This window comes from Osmerus eperlanus, chromosome 18 (genome assembly GCF_963692335.1).
Source record: "Osmerus eperlanus chromosome 18, fOsmEpe2.1, whole genome shotgun sequence".
Classification (NCBI taxonomy): domain Eukaryota; kingdom Metazoa; phylum Chordata; class Actinopteri; order Osmeriformes; family Osmeridae; genus Osmerus; species Osmerus eperlanus.
The window spans coordinates 6,044,674-6,058,019 of record NC_085035.1 but is presented as its reverse complement, the minus strand read 5'-3'; the positions used below and the strand labels follow the sequence as shown (position 1 = coordinate 6,058,019).

Below are 13,346 nucleotides of genomic sequence, written 5' to 3'. Positions count from 1 at the left end.
ACAAGCGCTCCGTTCCAAAATAGATACTTTGACGTTGGAGTGGACAGGATTCTAGTTGCGTCCATGTACAGTTACTCGACTGTTACATGGACGCGAGTAGTCTTTCTTCTCCACCACCAGGTCAAGGAAAAGGATTCTGAACCAGGAGAAGGTAACAGCGACTGTACAAAGCAGGGTTGTCCGTGTGCGCGTGTTCCTGGCGGGTTCTCCCTGGTGAGCGTGTGTTTTGCGTGCAGGGAGATGTGCCTGTGGGACGTCAACGACGGCCGCTGCATCGAGTTCACCAAGCTGGCCTGTGCCCACACCGGGATCCAGGTAGGGCTCTCCCACATGGTGCCCACCCCCTCCATGCCTATTCCCCAAGAGCATAGCATGGAGAATGACCCCACTCTCCCCCGTCCGTCTCCCCAGTTTTACCAGTTCGCCATCGGGACGGAGCGCGAGGGCCGCCTGCTGTGCCACGGCCACTACCCGGAGATCCTGGTGGTGGACGCCACCAGCCTGGAGGTGCTCTACTCCCTCGTGTCCAAGATCTCCCCCGACTGGATCAGCTCCATGAGCGTCATCCGCTCTCACCGCACGCAAGGTCAGCCAATCACCAGACAGGAGGCTGGATGTTCCCTCCTGCCTACCTCTGGTGGTGGACATAGGCCCCTAGGCGTAAAACCAGCAGGCTCGGGTCATTAAATGTCAGTGCCGTTTGTGTTTTGTGTGCTTAAAAACGTCTCTGTGACCCCTTTTACAGAGGACACTGTGGTTGCCGTGTCGGTCACTGGGATACTGAAGGTGTGGATTATCACCGCTGACGTCAGTAGGATGCAGGTACCGTACCACTTCTAAAACTCTACGTGATACCCCACCATGCAGGTATGTGACGGCAATACAAGACTTCAAACATAAATATACGCGTGTGTGTGTGTTTAGGACCTGGACCCTGTGTTCGAGGAGGAGTCAAAGCCCATCTACTGCCAGGGCTGCCAGAGTATCTCCTTCTGTACCTTCACACAGCTGTCTCTGCTGGTGGTGTGCTCCAAGTACTGGAGGGTGAGCGGCCAAACTGCCTTCCTCACTGACTCCTCATGCGGACACTCAGAAAGACCAGATCAGACACGAGAAGATAACCTTGCGTCATGACCTGTCGGCAAATAGCCCGGTAAGAGTTCTGACATTGTGCACGTGCTTGTATGCGTGTGGCAGGTGTTTGACGCGGGAGACTACTCGCTGCTGTGCTCGGTGCCCAGTGAGAATGACCAGGCGTGGACAGGGGGAGAGTTCATCGCCGCCGACAAGGTCATCATCTGGACTGAGGACGGCTGCAGCTACATCTACAAACTCCCTGCCAGGTGACACGGACGACAAACCCCTCTGGAATTGACGTTGTCGACACGATCGTCTTTGTGGTACGTGTGTGTGAGCTGACCCCCAACCTGTGTGTGTGTGTCTCCCTAGCTGCCTGCCCGCCAGCGAACACTTCCGCAGCGACGTGGGCAAGACCACCGAAGGCTCCATCCCGCCTCTCGTGTACAGCATCGCAGACCGCTCCGACAAGCAGGTCAATCCCTCCTCCTCATCCTCTCCTCCTCCCTGTTCAGTGTCCATCACTCTGTCACACATTCTGGTACAGAGGTTCAGGAGAGCTGATCTAGAATACAAAAAAAGATCTGTTTCTACGTCACGGAGGACCTTTTTAAACCCGCAACACTGCCCCCCCCCCCACACACATTTGAATAGAGCATGAATCGGTTGTAGCAGGTGCCATTTGACATAACTAGGCAGTGCCAGTGCCATCTTTTTTAAAGTACCTTGGTGTCATATGTTGTTAGTGAGTGTTATGTTTTGTCTTCATGGTGTATTTTGTGTAATTTCTTTAGGACCTTTAGCCTGTGTATGTATTAATTTGCTGTCTGTGCTTTTTGTGTTGATTTTGTTACAATTCTTTTGATCTCTGTCTACTGTCAACCCCCCCCTCCCCCTACTCCCCACACCCCACCCCCACCTCGGCCCCCGGGGCCCGCCCTCAGATTGAGGGGGGTGGTGAGGGGGTAGACATGCTGTGCCTCCCTGCCAACGAGTGCGACTTGGAGCTCTACATCCCAGAGCTGCTATACCACCACCAGCCTCTAGAGGCACCAGTAAGCCCCAGTGTACAGCAGGAGAGAGGCGCACTCTAGCCGACCACAGGGGGCTCCTCACGCTTCCAATCAGGGGTTCAGTCACGGGGGGGGGCAGAAGGGCTCGGACACATGCCTTGCCCCTCCTTTTTTCTGGCCACCGTTTTGATCCACAAATTAGCATGCAAACAAAATCCTAAAATCTCGGAACTTCAACGAATTGGAAACGTTTTCGCCGGACGAATGCCTTTTCATTTGAAGCGACAACACTTGTGATGACTCTCTGATTGACTCGCATGACGTAGTTTATGCTGGATGTCGGTCAATCCAAATCACACTGTGTTACAGTGTCTCCAAAACCCGGTAGCGAACTGAACAGTGATTGGACGCCTCCAGGGCGACGTGTGATGTGTGCGCCTCTCCGATGCTGTCTGATAGCCAGTTCCCACAACTCTCATTGGCTCACCCTGGTTCCATGCTCTTCCCACTAAACACTCTCCAAACCATTTTTCCCCTCATTTATCTTCATGTGGGAGAAGATGCATGCAAAGTCCCAAAGCTGCTTTTTCATGAGACACAAATTGCCCCGGTTTTTCAGATGGCCCCCCAAACTGTAATATCAATGACCCAGGATAGGGTCATTGGCAAAGTTGACCTATTGCTCATGCTAGGACCTTGTAATTGAAGCCGTGGAAGAGAGATGGAAGCTGTGCTTGTAGTGTTCTCTGTGGCTTCTCTCTTCTCCTTCCTTTGTCTTAACGGTCCAGAAAACTACTCTGGAGTCTTGGTTTCAAATCTTACGGCTGTTTAGTTAGACTTTTTCAAATCAAATCTGACTGGTGGTTCAGAGACGAGTGCCTCCATGGCTTGAGTGTGTGTGTGTGTGTGTGTGTGCGTGACTGATTCGACCAAAAGGTTGAATAGGCAGGACCAAGCAAGGTTAAAGATCTTTGGTGGCACTTTGCATGAACCCTGTGGCCATCCAGGATGCTCAGACAATCGGACGTACTCTCACGTTCGCACACAGATGTATAAAGCGCAGCCCGACTCGTCCAACAGCCTGCTTCACATATTCATGCTCGCTCACTTCCCCAGGCGATAAATGTACACACATAGACCTTCTTCCTCACTAGCCTCTGAACACAATATGAAATACACACCGGCAAACGAGAACATACACATAATCTGCGAATGCCGCGTTCATGTGCGGTAAGACTATCCCGCCATTTTGGAAAGTCAAGGTGAGACCGACCCCCCCCCCCCCACCTCCACCTCCCTCTTGATCTCACTTTCCAGTCATGGCCCTCAACGCCCTGCTCATGACCTTTCTGAGCATCTACCTCATGTCAGACAACTTACCTAACCACAGAGGCCACCATAACCCACCGGGGGGATCTGCTGCCATCCCATTCCTTTCCGTTACCGTGACAATCACATTTGGAGCCCTAGCATTTCCTGGAAAAAAAGGGAGGCCTCGTTAGCCTGTTTGCCACTGTGCCTTTTTCTTTATTGCAGGTACACAGTTGTCAAGGGTAAATTGGTCTAGTAAAAGACCAAGGTCCTGCATAGAAAAGGTCAGGCATTGAAGGACCATTAACCACGCACATCCCATATCGATATCCAGTCTCCGTAGGTTTGTGGCAAACAAAAAGCAGATCCCAAGTTAAAGACCACTGTCGTCCCTAATGGTGTCCCCCAACATTAGTTCTCTCTTTTCAAATGTTGTAAAGCTGATTTCTGTCAAAATGATTCAGTGCCTCGCTGCTCACAGAGTTTAAATGGACCCCTATTTAAGATGAGGTTATTGCATGAAAAATAACGTTCTAAGCCCTTGAGCTGTAGGCAGTTCATTCAGATGTTGTAGCTAGACAAGAGTAAAGTGATGGGATTTCTAAAAGCTAAAAGTAAACTGCACTTCCCGGAGCATGATATTCTGTCCTCTGCAAGCACCTCTAGCCCCGAGCAGACATGTGGTCTGTTTAGGTCCTTGGTAAGAACAAGCCTTTGCTACCCTGCTCCCATTTTCACCTTTGACCTCCTAAACAATCCCTTTATGCAACTCTGAAGTGTTTCTCTTGAAGGTAATGTTTGTACCCAATATTATCATAAAGGATGTTGGGTGAGCTCTCCAAAAGCTTACTAGCACTAAGTCAAAAGAGTTCAGATGACAATAGTGCTACAAAGTTTCTGGGAAGCTCTTCCATAGTTATAGATAGCCCCCCCCCCCCCCCCCCGATCGATTTCCTCTCTGGCCCCCCCTGCTATGCTGTCTAGAGCTTGTCTCCCCCCCCCCCCAGACGTGGTGCTAACAGTCTGGTCTGTGCCCCCCCCCCAGCTTCTCATCTGCCCCCCGGTGACGCGCTTCTTCTACGGCCGCCGCGAGCCCTTCCACAAGCTGCTGGTGCAGGGGGATTCTGCCGGACGCCTCTCCCTGTGGAGCATCCCCGACGCCTCCCCTCCGCAGCCCCCGGCCTCTGCCGCAGGTGTGCACTCACTCTCTCTCCGTGGGAGAGGCTTCCAATCTCCCCCCCCCCCCGACTCTTCACACGGAACACGTATAATTCTGTGCTGTTGTGTTTGACGTCTCTCGTCTTGGGTGTATATTAAGGTACTCGTTTTATGCTGACTGTAAATACTTCCGCTTCGTCTGCCGGTGTTTGCTGGGGGTTACCCGTCGATCACTAGGTGGTGCAAGAGACCAAAATCTCGCCAACCTCAGTAATTGTCAGTTGGTTGACGTTGTGGAGAGAACGCCTCGGTCTGAGGGTGATTTTGGAGGTTGCTGATATCCCAGTGGTTTGAGGTCGTTTAGCTTCTGATCCTTTTGATCCTAAAATGTGTCTTTTGCCACTGACTTATAATTGTTTAGTATTAGGAGTCGCACAGGGAACAGCGTTGGATCACATCGGAAATAACATGACATCTAGTGGCCATAACGTAGAAGTAGTCCTCGGTACAGCTTCTCCACATCTCTTAAAACAACCACACAGTCTTCCTGTCAAACCTTAGCCCACCCCAGAACGCTGAGACGGATGACACCGCCTTCCACCAAACCCCTCAGCACAGTTCCTGTCCCGTAGACGACAAAGTTAAATAAAGAGTCCATCGATCCATCGATCCATCGTATTTACAAACGATCTCCCCGGGGGGTGTCCCAGAGCTGCAGGTGTCCTCCACCATCAGTCTCCAGGAGGCCTTCGACAAGCTGGCCCCGCTGTCGGCCGGCATCATCGACCAGCTGAGCGTCACGCCCGGTGTGGAGGAGCCCATCAAGGTGACGGCCAGTGTGTACATCCCCTCCCAGGGCAGACTGGTGTGCGGGCGCGAGGACGGCAGCATCATCCTGGTGCCCGCCACCCAGACCGCCATCGTCCAGCTGCTGCAGGGGGAGCACATGCTGCGCAGAGGTGAGGTGGTGAAGGGGTGAGGTGGTGAAGGGGTTGGGTGGTGAAGGGGTGAGGTGGGGGTAGAGTTTTTCATTTCCCGTATAAGTACGTCCGATCATTTGTGATCGTGTGTAAAAAAAAAAAAAAAAAAAAAAGATACTGATGCTATGTCGCGCACCTTTCCATTCGCTACTATTCAGACCATGCTAACGTGCGTCTGGTGCGTTTCTGTCTCTCCGCCCCAGGTTGGCCTCCCCACCGCACCCTGAGGGGCCACCGCAACAAGGTGACCTGCCTGCTGTACCCCCACCAGGTGTCCCCGCGCTACGACCAGCGCTCGCTGGTGTCCGGCGGCGTGGACTTCTCCGTCATCGTGTGGGACATCTTCACGGGCGAGATGAAGCACATCTTCTGTGTCCACGGGGGGGAGATCTCCCAGCTGCTGGTGCCACCAGAGAACTGCAGCGTGAGTCTGCTCGGCCTCTCCACCCTCCAATTCATACCCTGTTATCGGCAGTTGTTTGACCTTATTTTGAATGGTCTTTATGTGAATTGAATTGAATTGATTGAAGTGATGGTATGTTGTGGTCCTTTTTCTCCAGCCAATCCCTGCTATTATTTGACTTGAGTGTACTGATGGAGAGTTACCTAGTGGTTCTTGGTTTCTCAGTTGGATCCAACCCCACTCGCAGCCCCGGCTTGTTCCTGTCCGTCACCTAACGGAGGCGGGACCTGAGCGTGCTAATTGATTGTAGCCCGGCCCTTTGCCTTGGATATTACATAGCGTCGCCTCATTCTTGCTTCTTGGAAGAGGATGCCTGTCAAGCCCCGCCCCCTCCACTTCCTCCACCACCATGTATCAGTCTCTGTGATTGACAGGCGAGGTATCGGTGTCCATTACCGTTCAAACTGTAAATAAGGCTGGCTGAGAATTACCTCCGGCTTAATGACCTGCTTAGTTATGCGGCTACTTTATAGCACGTCGATAGCTGTACTTAAGGTGCGGGGCATTTAATTGATACATGAGAGAGAGAGAGGCTGGTGGGATCCATAACTCCTGGGGCAGACATGTGTCTGTCTGACAGCACTCCTTCTCCACCTACTCTTCCTCCTCCGTCCCCCTATTCCCGCTCCTCTTCTCATGGCATCCTCCTCCTCCCCCCTTCACTTCTCCCCCTCTTCAGCGATCCCATCTTATTGGACCATAAAGCTCACTCGGCAAAGTATTCTCCTCCTGAGCACTGCTGAGTGCGGACAGGAGTGTTAAATGGTCCCTGTATTTCAGACAAACCCCACAGGCAGCTTGGTTGTAGGCCCACGTTGCGTCTGTTAGCCATCACCTTTTGGTAAGGGGGTATTAGGTAGCTTCGAAATGGGATCTTCGCTTAGTTAGTGAGCCCTGTGTTTTATGTTACCTGTTTTGTTGGCTCTGGGGCTGGTGTGGTGCTGTTGGCCTGGGTAGTTAGCCCTAGCCTTGACGCGGTGTTAGTTAGCTGCTTAGTTGGCCCTGGTTCTGGTGTGGTGTATTAGCTAGCCTGGCTAGTTGGCCCTGGGTCTGGTGTGGAGCACATGCGTAACTGTCCTGTGGTTGTGGCCTGGTTGGGAGGAGGGTGACAGTGATGAAGAGTGATGTGTCCTTGCTGGGTCTGACAGCCCCTCGCCTCTCCTCCTGGTCTCTCTCTCTCTCCTCTCAGGCCCTCTCTCATGGTCAAGGTTTCCTATGGTGCTACATCAACACTTAAGAACATTGCCTGTCAGTACACATCTCCACTTCAATTTAGTCTGCTCTCAGTGCCTCCACCCCCCACCGCCCCCACTCCACTCATCCCCTTTCCTCCCCCCACCCTCCCCCCCGCCTGTCCACCTGACAGACAAATGGGATTCTCGTATTTATTTTTGAGAGGAATATTTACTGGCCTTGTGGCCCTGTGTCTCGTTTTACCAGAGTGTGCCGTGTCCTCAACCCTATGTCTCTCTGTGTCTGTGTGTGTGTGTGTGTGTGTGTGTGATATAAGCTGCCGGATTGTTGTGTTTTGGACTCTCCAAGGCTGTATTTCATGCGCTCGGCGGCCGTCGGAGCTTCCAAGGCTGCTGCTGGTAAAGCGGGGTGTCATCCCTTATCCTGTCTGCGGAGGAGACGGCTGCCTGGGATTTAGTCCCACGAGGCCCTGGGCAGCCTACTCATCAGACCTCCATTGTTAACTGCCGCCGCGCCAGTGCTGAAGGGGGGGGGGGTGGGGGTGGGGGGTGGAAGTTCACTTGTCGAGTTATTTCTGCCCAGCAACCAAGTCCGAGGAAACTCGAGTCATTAAATGACGGGAGGGGTGGGGGGGGGGGGGTTATATTGTTAAGATGCCAACATACAGACCTGGAGGAATGACCTTAAACAGAATGGTCCATGGGAATTGTGTTACCCGTTGCTATGGAGATGGCGTTCACGCCGTTCTGTTTTCATCACCGCAAATGAAGGGTCAGGTTGTGTTTCCTGACCTATCGTTTGCGACATCTGACAATGCCACCTCGTTTCGCCCTCGGCAATGTCGCGCTCAAGTTTGACCTCTTACAAAAGCCCTCAAAAATCCACCACAGATATAACATCTGAAAGAATCAAATATCGACATGCATATGAGCTCAATGTCCCCGCTATGATATCTATCTAAGTATCCCAGAAATTCCCAGCGTGGTCCTCCATCCGCTAATGACCTCTCTCTCTCCCCTCCTCTCTCGCCCTCTTTCCCTCCCCCTGTCTCTCTTCCCCTCTCTCTCTCTCCCCCCTCTCTCTCTCTCTCTCTCTCTCCCCCCCTCTCTCTGTCTCCCTCTCGCCCCCTGCAGACGCGGGTGCAGCACTGCGTCTGCTCCGTGGCCAGTGACCACTCGGTGGGCCTGCTCAGCCTGCGGGAGAGGAAGTGCATCATGCTGGCGTCGCGTCACCTCTTCCCCATCCAGGTCATCAAGTGGCGCCCGTGCGACGACTACCTGGTGGTGGGCTGCTCGGACGGCTCCGTGTACGTGTGGCAGATGGACACAGGTGAGACGGACACAGCTGGGGATGGAGGGGGAAGGAAGGGACGGAGGGGGGGGTCAAAGAGGACAGGGAGGGGGACAGGGAGGTGGACGGGGAGGAGGACAGGGCTGGGGACGGAGAGGAGGACAGGGCTGGGGACGGAGAGGAGGACAGGGCTGGGGACGGAGAGGAGGACAGGGCTGGGGACGGAGAGGAGGACAGGGCTGGGGACGGAGAGGAGGACAGGGCTGGGGATTGGGAGGGGGACAGAGGGAAGGAGATGTAGAGTTGAAGACAGACACCCTGCTACATATACTAACAGTATGCCTTACATCCTACTTCTACTGTCCTACAGCACTTGCTTTGTAAACACAGTTAACGATGTTTAGAAAACGGATTCCCAGCGTGGTTCTTTGCTTTCTCATTAAGGAACGTCTCAATGAAATATCGGCGCATTAGTCCTAAAGAGCCCTCTTCAGCCTGTTAATCGAATGATCGTGAAGCCACGGTGTTGGGAATTATCGAATGAATCCATGCTGCACTTCATTTACGAAATGGCTGTCATTTTTGTCAAGGGCTATTTCACGTAACGTTTTGCCCCGGAAAGAAGCATCTTCTGTCGCGTTCATCGCGCAAGAGAACCCTTATTGGTCAACGCCGTTCACGGATACCCATGGTTTGATTTGAGTTTCCCTGCTTTCCCCGTGCCTGGTGATTAATATGAATCGGCGGCCATTAGCTGCTTTGTAGCGCCAGGGCTGTCTTGGAGGAGGAAGCTAGCTTTCCATTAGCATTGATTCCCTGGTTCCCCTTGTGGACAGCGGCAGGCTAAAAACTGCCAGGGCAGCGCTAGCCTTGTGTTTCTCACCACCTTTTACGATGTTCACGCTCCGTGATCTCCCTCCACCCCTACCCCCCCCCCCCCCCCCCCCACTCCACCTTCGTACCCACAAATGCTAACGGTACACACACAGACAGACAGTACACACACACACACACAGACAGACACACACACAAACACTTCTCTGTCTCTCTCTGACCAGATGAATAATACATGCCTGCATCGGCCATCCGCATACAGCACGTATAGCCGTGCAGCACTCTTACAACATTAGAGAGATTTTAATTGCCCTCATGCTGCCCTGGAAGCAGTGATGGTGGATGGACCGGGGGTGGGGGGGGGGGGGGGGGGGGAGGAGGAGGAAGAGAGGGAGCGAGCACTTACCAAACATTTCCCTAAATGTTGCGTCTCTGCCTGTGACTGCATTAGGCGCATTAGTGTGTTTATGCAGGCCCTTAAAGCTGGTTATGGCTGTTGTTGTGCTGAGTAGGGCTCCAGCCCTGCTACTCGAGGACTGCGGAGAGGCGGATGGAGGAGGGGGCGGGGGGGGGGGGTGGGGGGCTGGCATGGGTGAGGTCTGGGGAGAGGAGGAGGGGGGGTAGGTGGAGGAGAGTCTTGGAACGAGGGGATGGGATAGCGCGCACGGGGAGGTAAGGACGTGTGTGTGTGGGGGGGGGGGGGGGGGGGGCTCCGGCCACTTGAAAGGAGGGAAGCAAACAGCTCTAAAGCTTTCCATTTATAGACTCATTACTGACGGCCAGATTTCCTCCACTCAGTGTTTTTTCTCCCGCCTCAGCTGTAATGGACAGAGTGTAACTCACTCCAGAGAAGAAGAAGAAGTAGTGAGGCATCATCGTCACGACACAAACACGCTCGCCAGTGGGCGCGATCTTGCTGATCATAGACTTGAGAAATCTAGCTCAACAAAAGGTCCACCCCTCTTCTGCCTCATGCCCTCACAGGGGAAGTATGTCAGAGTTAGCATGCACGCTTATAATCCGCAACTCACTATAGTCTACGCAGTAAGGAAGGGACGGGAGGTGCGTTTGATTCGCTCGGAGGTAAGCTCCTGGCATCTCCGTAGGAAAAGGCCTGTGAGCCGGCCACGGAATGAGATGTAGCGAGAGAGATTGCAGGGTAGCAAAGTGTGAAATTAAGAGGGGTGTGTGTGGCGAAGCGTCGGACGGGTAATGGTGTGACGGCGCGGGAGCCCCCCTCCATCACGGGCTGCGGCAGGTTGAGCCGGGGGATTGGGCCTCCTTAGCTCGTCTACGGGGCGACTCGCAGCCCATTTGGAAAGCTGCCAGTCTGTTCGGTCAATATTGAACGCAATCCCGATATCTTCACAGTCCACGGCAAATGATGTGTGCGCTGTTCTCCCATCTCTCTCTCTCTCTCTCTCTCTCTCTCTCTCTCTCTCTCTCTCTCTCTCTCTCTCTCTCTCTCTCTCTCTCTCTCTCTCTCTCTGCCTCCCTCTCTCTGCCTCTCTCTCCTCTGCTCAGAGACAGGGGTACGGTAAGGAAGGCTGCAGTAAGGGTGATTCCCATATGAAAGACAAAGAAAAGGTGGAGATGGATTGAAAGAGAGGCTCAGGGCCGGGTCCTGTGTGCAGCATTAGAACTATGCTGCCTTACTCGGAGGGCAGTGTCCATAGTGACTCTCTGGAAGGGAGAAGTTGAGCGGGAAACGTGCCATTAAAACCTTTTAAATCAAACCGCGTTCATTCGTTCATACACCGCATTTCGCCGGTGTATTTGCACGTGTTTCAGGCCGCGGGCTAAAGTGACCACAACCAGGCCAAACCGTTGACCTCCACCCTCCCTGTTTCTCCCTCCCCCCCCCCCCCCCCCCACCTCACCCCCAAGGGGCGCTGGACCGCTGCGTGATGGGCCTCACGGCGGTGGAGATCCTGAACGCGTGCGACGAGGTGGCGCCCGCCACCGTGGACGCCCTGAGCCACCCGGCGGTGAACCTCAAGCAGGCCATGACCCGCCGCAGCCTGGCCGCCCTGAAGAACATGGCCCAGCACAAGCTGCAGACCCTGGCCACCAACCTGCTGGCCGCCGACAACGCCGACAAGGTCAGGACCACTGCCACCCTCGGCACATAAAACACAGAGCAGCCATACAGGCCCCCCCCGGAGCTGGGTTCACTTTATCAGCATAAATCAGCTTCGCAGGCCAAGTCACTGCGCCGACGTAATTCATTCAACGTCCGTGCGGACACCAGTAACTTTATTAGCATGCGAGATCCGTATTTGCGCTGACTTTATTGAACTGTTAAATAGAGAAGAAGCGGTGAAATTGCAGTTACTTTCACTAGATGTCCCCCCCCCTCCCCCGACCACGCTCCATCTTAGTAACTCCGTTTTTTAAAAGACCATCTCCATCTTTTGAAAGTGCTTATGAATGAACTCTTTTTTTTTTTTTTTTTCTTTCGATTAAGGTTTGGACCTTTTTTTTGTGCACCATACAGGCCGTAAAGCGCCAAAAGCGACGAGTAATGTGTTTTCTAATGGGCCTCTAATGGCTGTGTCGCAGAACTGGCTCGGGTTCAGACCTTGATTTGCACTTCATGGCAGCAGACAGGCTCCTCGTGGCAACAAGTCCTTCATGCGGTGTGGATGGCCATCCATAGCAACAACACTCGAGAGTCTTTGCCGGGAGAGAGTGAGATAAAGGCAGTGGGGGGGATGGGGGGGGGGGCGTTTGTGCCGAATTTTGATTGCGCAATCAACCGTGCCGTACGGGCGCAGCGCCCCGGGTCACGGTTGCTTGCGATGCACAGAGTCGCTCGACTTCCTTAAGGGCAGCGCTTAACGGCGGCATTTCAAAAGTACATTAAAAAAAAAAAGCAAACCCCCACAGTCTGCCGTTTTGAAAGGCATAAAGGGACAGGGATGAACATAGGGGCCAGGGAGGAGAAGGAGAAGCGCTGGATGAAAAATGCATGCCTTCCTTCCGTCTTGCGGGGAGCCGGCCTTTGGTCTCACTGCCTGCCTGCCTGCCTGCCTTCCTGCCGGCCCTGTCCTGCCATCTAGGTTATAGCTTATAGACAAAGAGGGAGGGGTGTGAGGGTAAAGGGGGCAGATAAAGAAGTGCATCTTCCAGGCAATTAGACAGGAACTACCCCCCTACACACACACACGCACACGCACACACACACGCACGCACACACACACACACACACACACACCCCAGTCTCCAGTCTCATCCCTTCCTCTACCGGGTGTGATAACTGGGAGGGAACGGCGGCAGCGGCGGCGGAAAGTGTTGCAGGGCCTGCTGGGAAAAGGGGTTAGTTAAAGTGAAGCCTCTTAGTGCTGCTGGGGGTGTTGGGATAGCGGGCGTCAGGGGACGCCGCTAGGATGAGCGGTAATCCTCCTCTCCTCCTCTCACTCCCAGCTCCCTCGTGCACTTTTCGGTCTCTCAGCTCCCCACATCTCTCTCTCCCTCCCTCGCCCCGCTCTCTCTCTCTCGCAGCTCTCCTTACTGCCTCGTTGAGTCCTTGCAGCATGCGATATGTAATGTTCTGTTTCCGTCCTGTTTTTTGGTTTGGGTTCTGGTCTGTTTCGCCCACCTTGTTTCTGTTCTAGTTTGTGTTCCTTGGTTCGTTTTTTTTGTCTGAGTTCCGTGGTGCTTCCTTGTGGTGGGAGAGAGATGGAGACACACTTGATAAAGTAATTATAATTGCTTCCTGTGAAGCATTTTCTGTGTATAACCCCCTTTAGAAACCATCTACCCCCCCCCCCCAATAGGGCCCTATTCAACTAGGAAAACTAGCCCCAGGTTTCCCCCCCCCCCCCCACACTCCTATTTTTTTCCACGGAATTATGGCTGATGATGAAAGAGAGAGACATCCAAAATGGCTTTTTTGGTCTTCCTCCTGTGTGTTTCCCCCCCCCCCCCCTCCCTTCATTTCTGCCGGCCTGTTTGAAAACGGCGGCATGGCAGGACGTGGGCAGGAGCTGTGGTCTGCTGCGTTAGGGCCCAGCAGCTCAGAGA

The 13,346-nt window shown here is 53.6% G+C and overlaps 1 protein-coding gene across 1 annotated transcript in view; it reads left to right on the top strand.

Annotated features, from left to right (window-relative positions):
• The window catches only part of LOC134039082 (WD repeat-containing protein 7), a 99,996-nt gene that overhangs the window by 3,483 nt on the left and 83,167 nt on the right, over positions 1-13,346 (top strand). Inside the window, 11 exon segments of the mRNA XM_062484831.1 lie at positions 237-315; positions 412-586; positions 746-822; positions 925-1,044; positions 1,198-1,343; positions 1,450-1,552; positions 4,447-4,594; positions 5,270-5,518; positions 5,743-5,963; positions 8,330-8,525; positions 11,208-11,422. Of these exon segments, the coding sequence (XP_062340815.1) occupies positions 237-315; positions 412-586; positions 746-822; positions 925-1,044; positions 1,198-1,343; positions 1,450-1,552; positions 4,447-4,594; positions 5,270-5,518; positions 5,743-5,963; positions 8,330-8,525; positions 11,208-11,422 (1,729 nt within the window).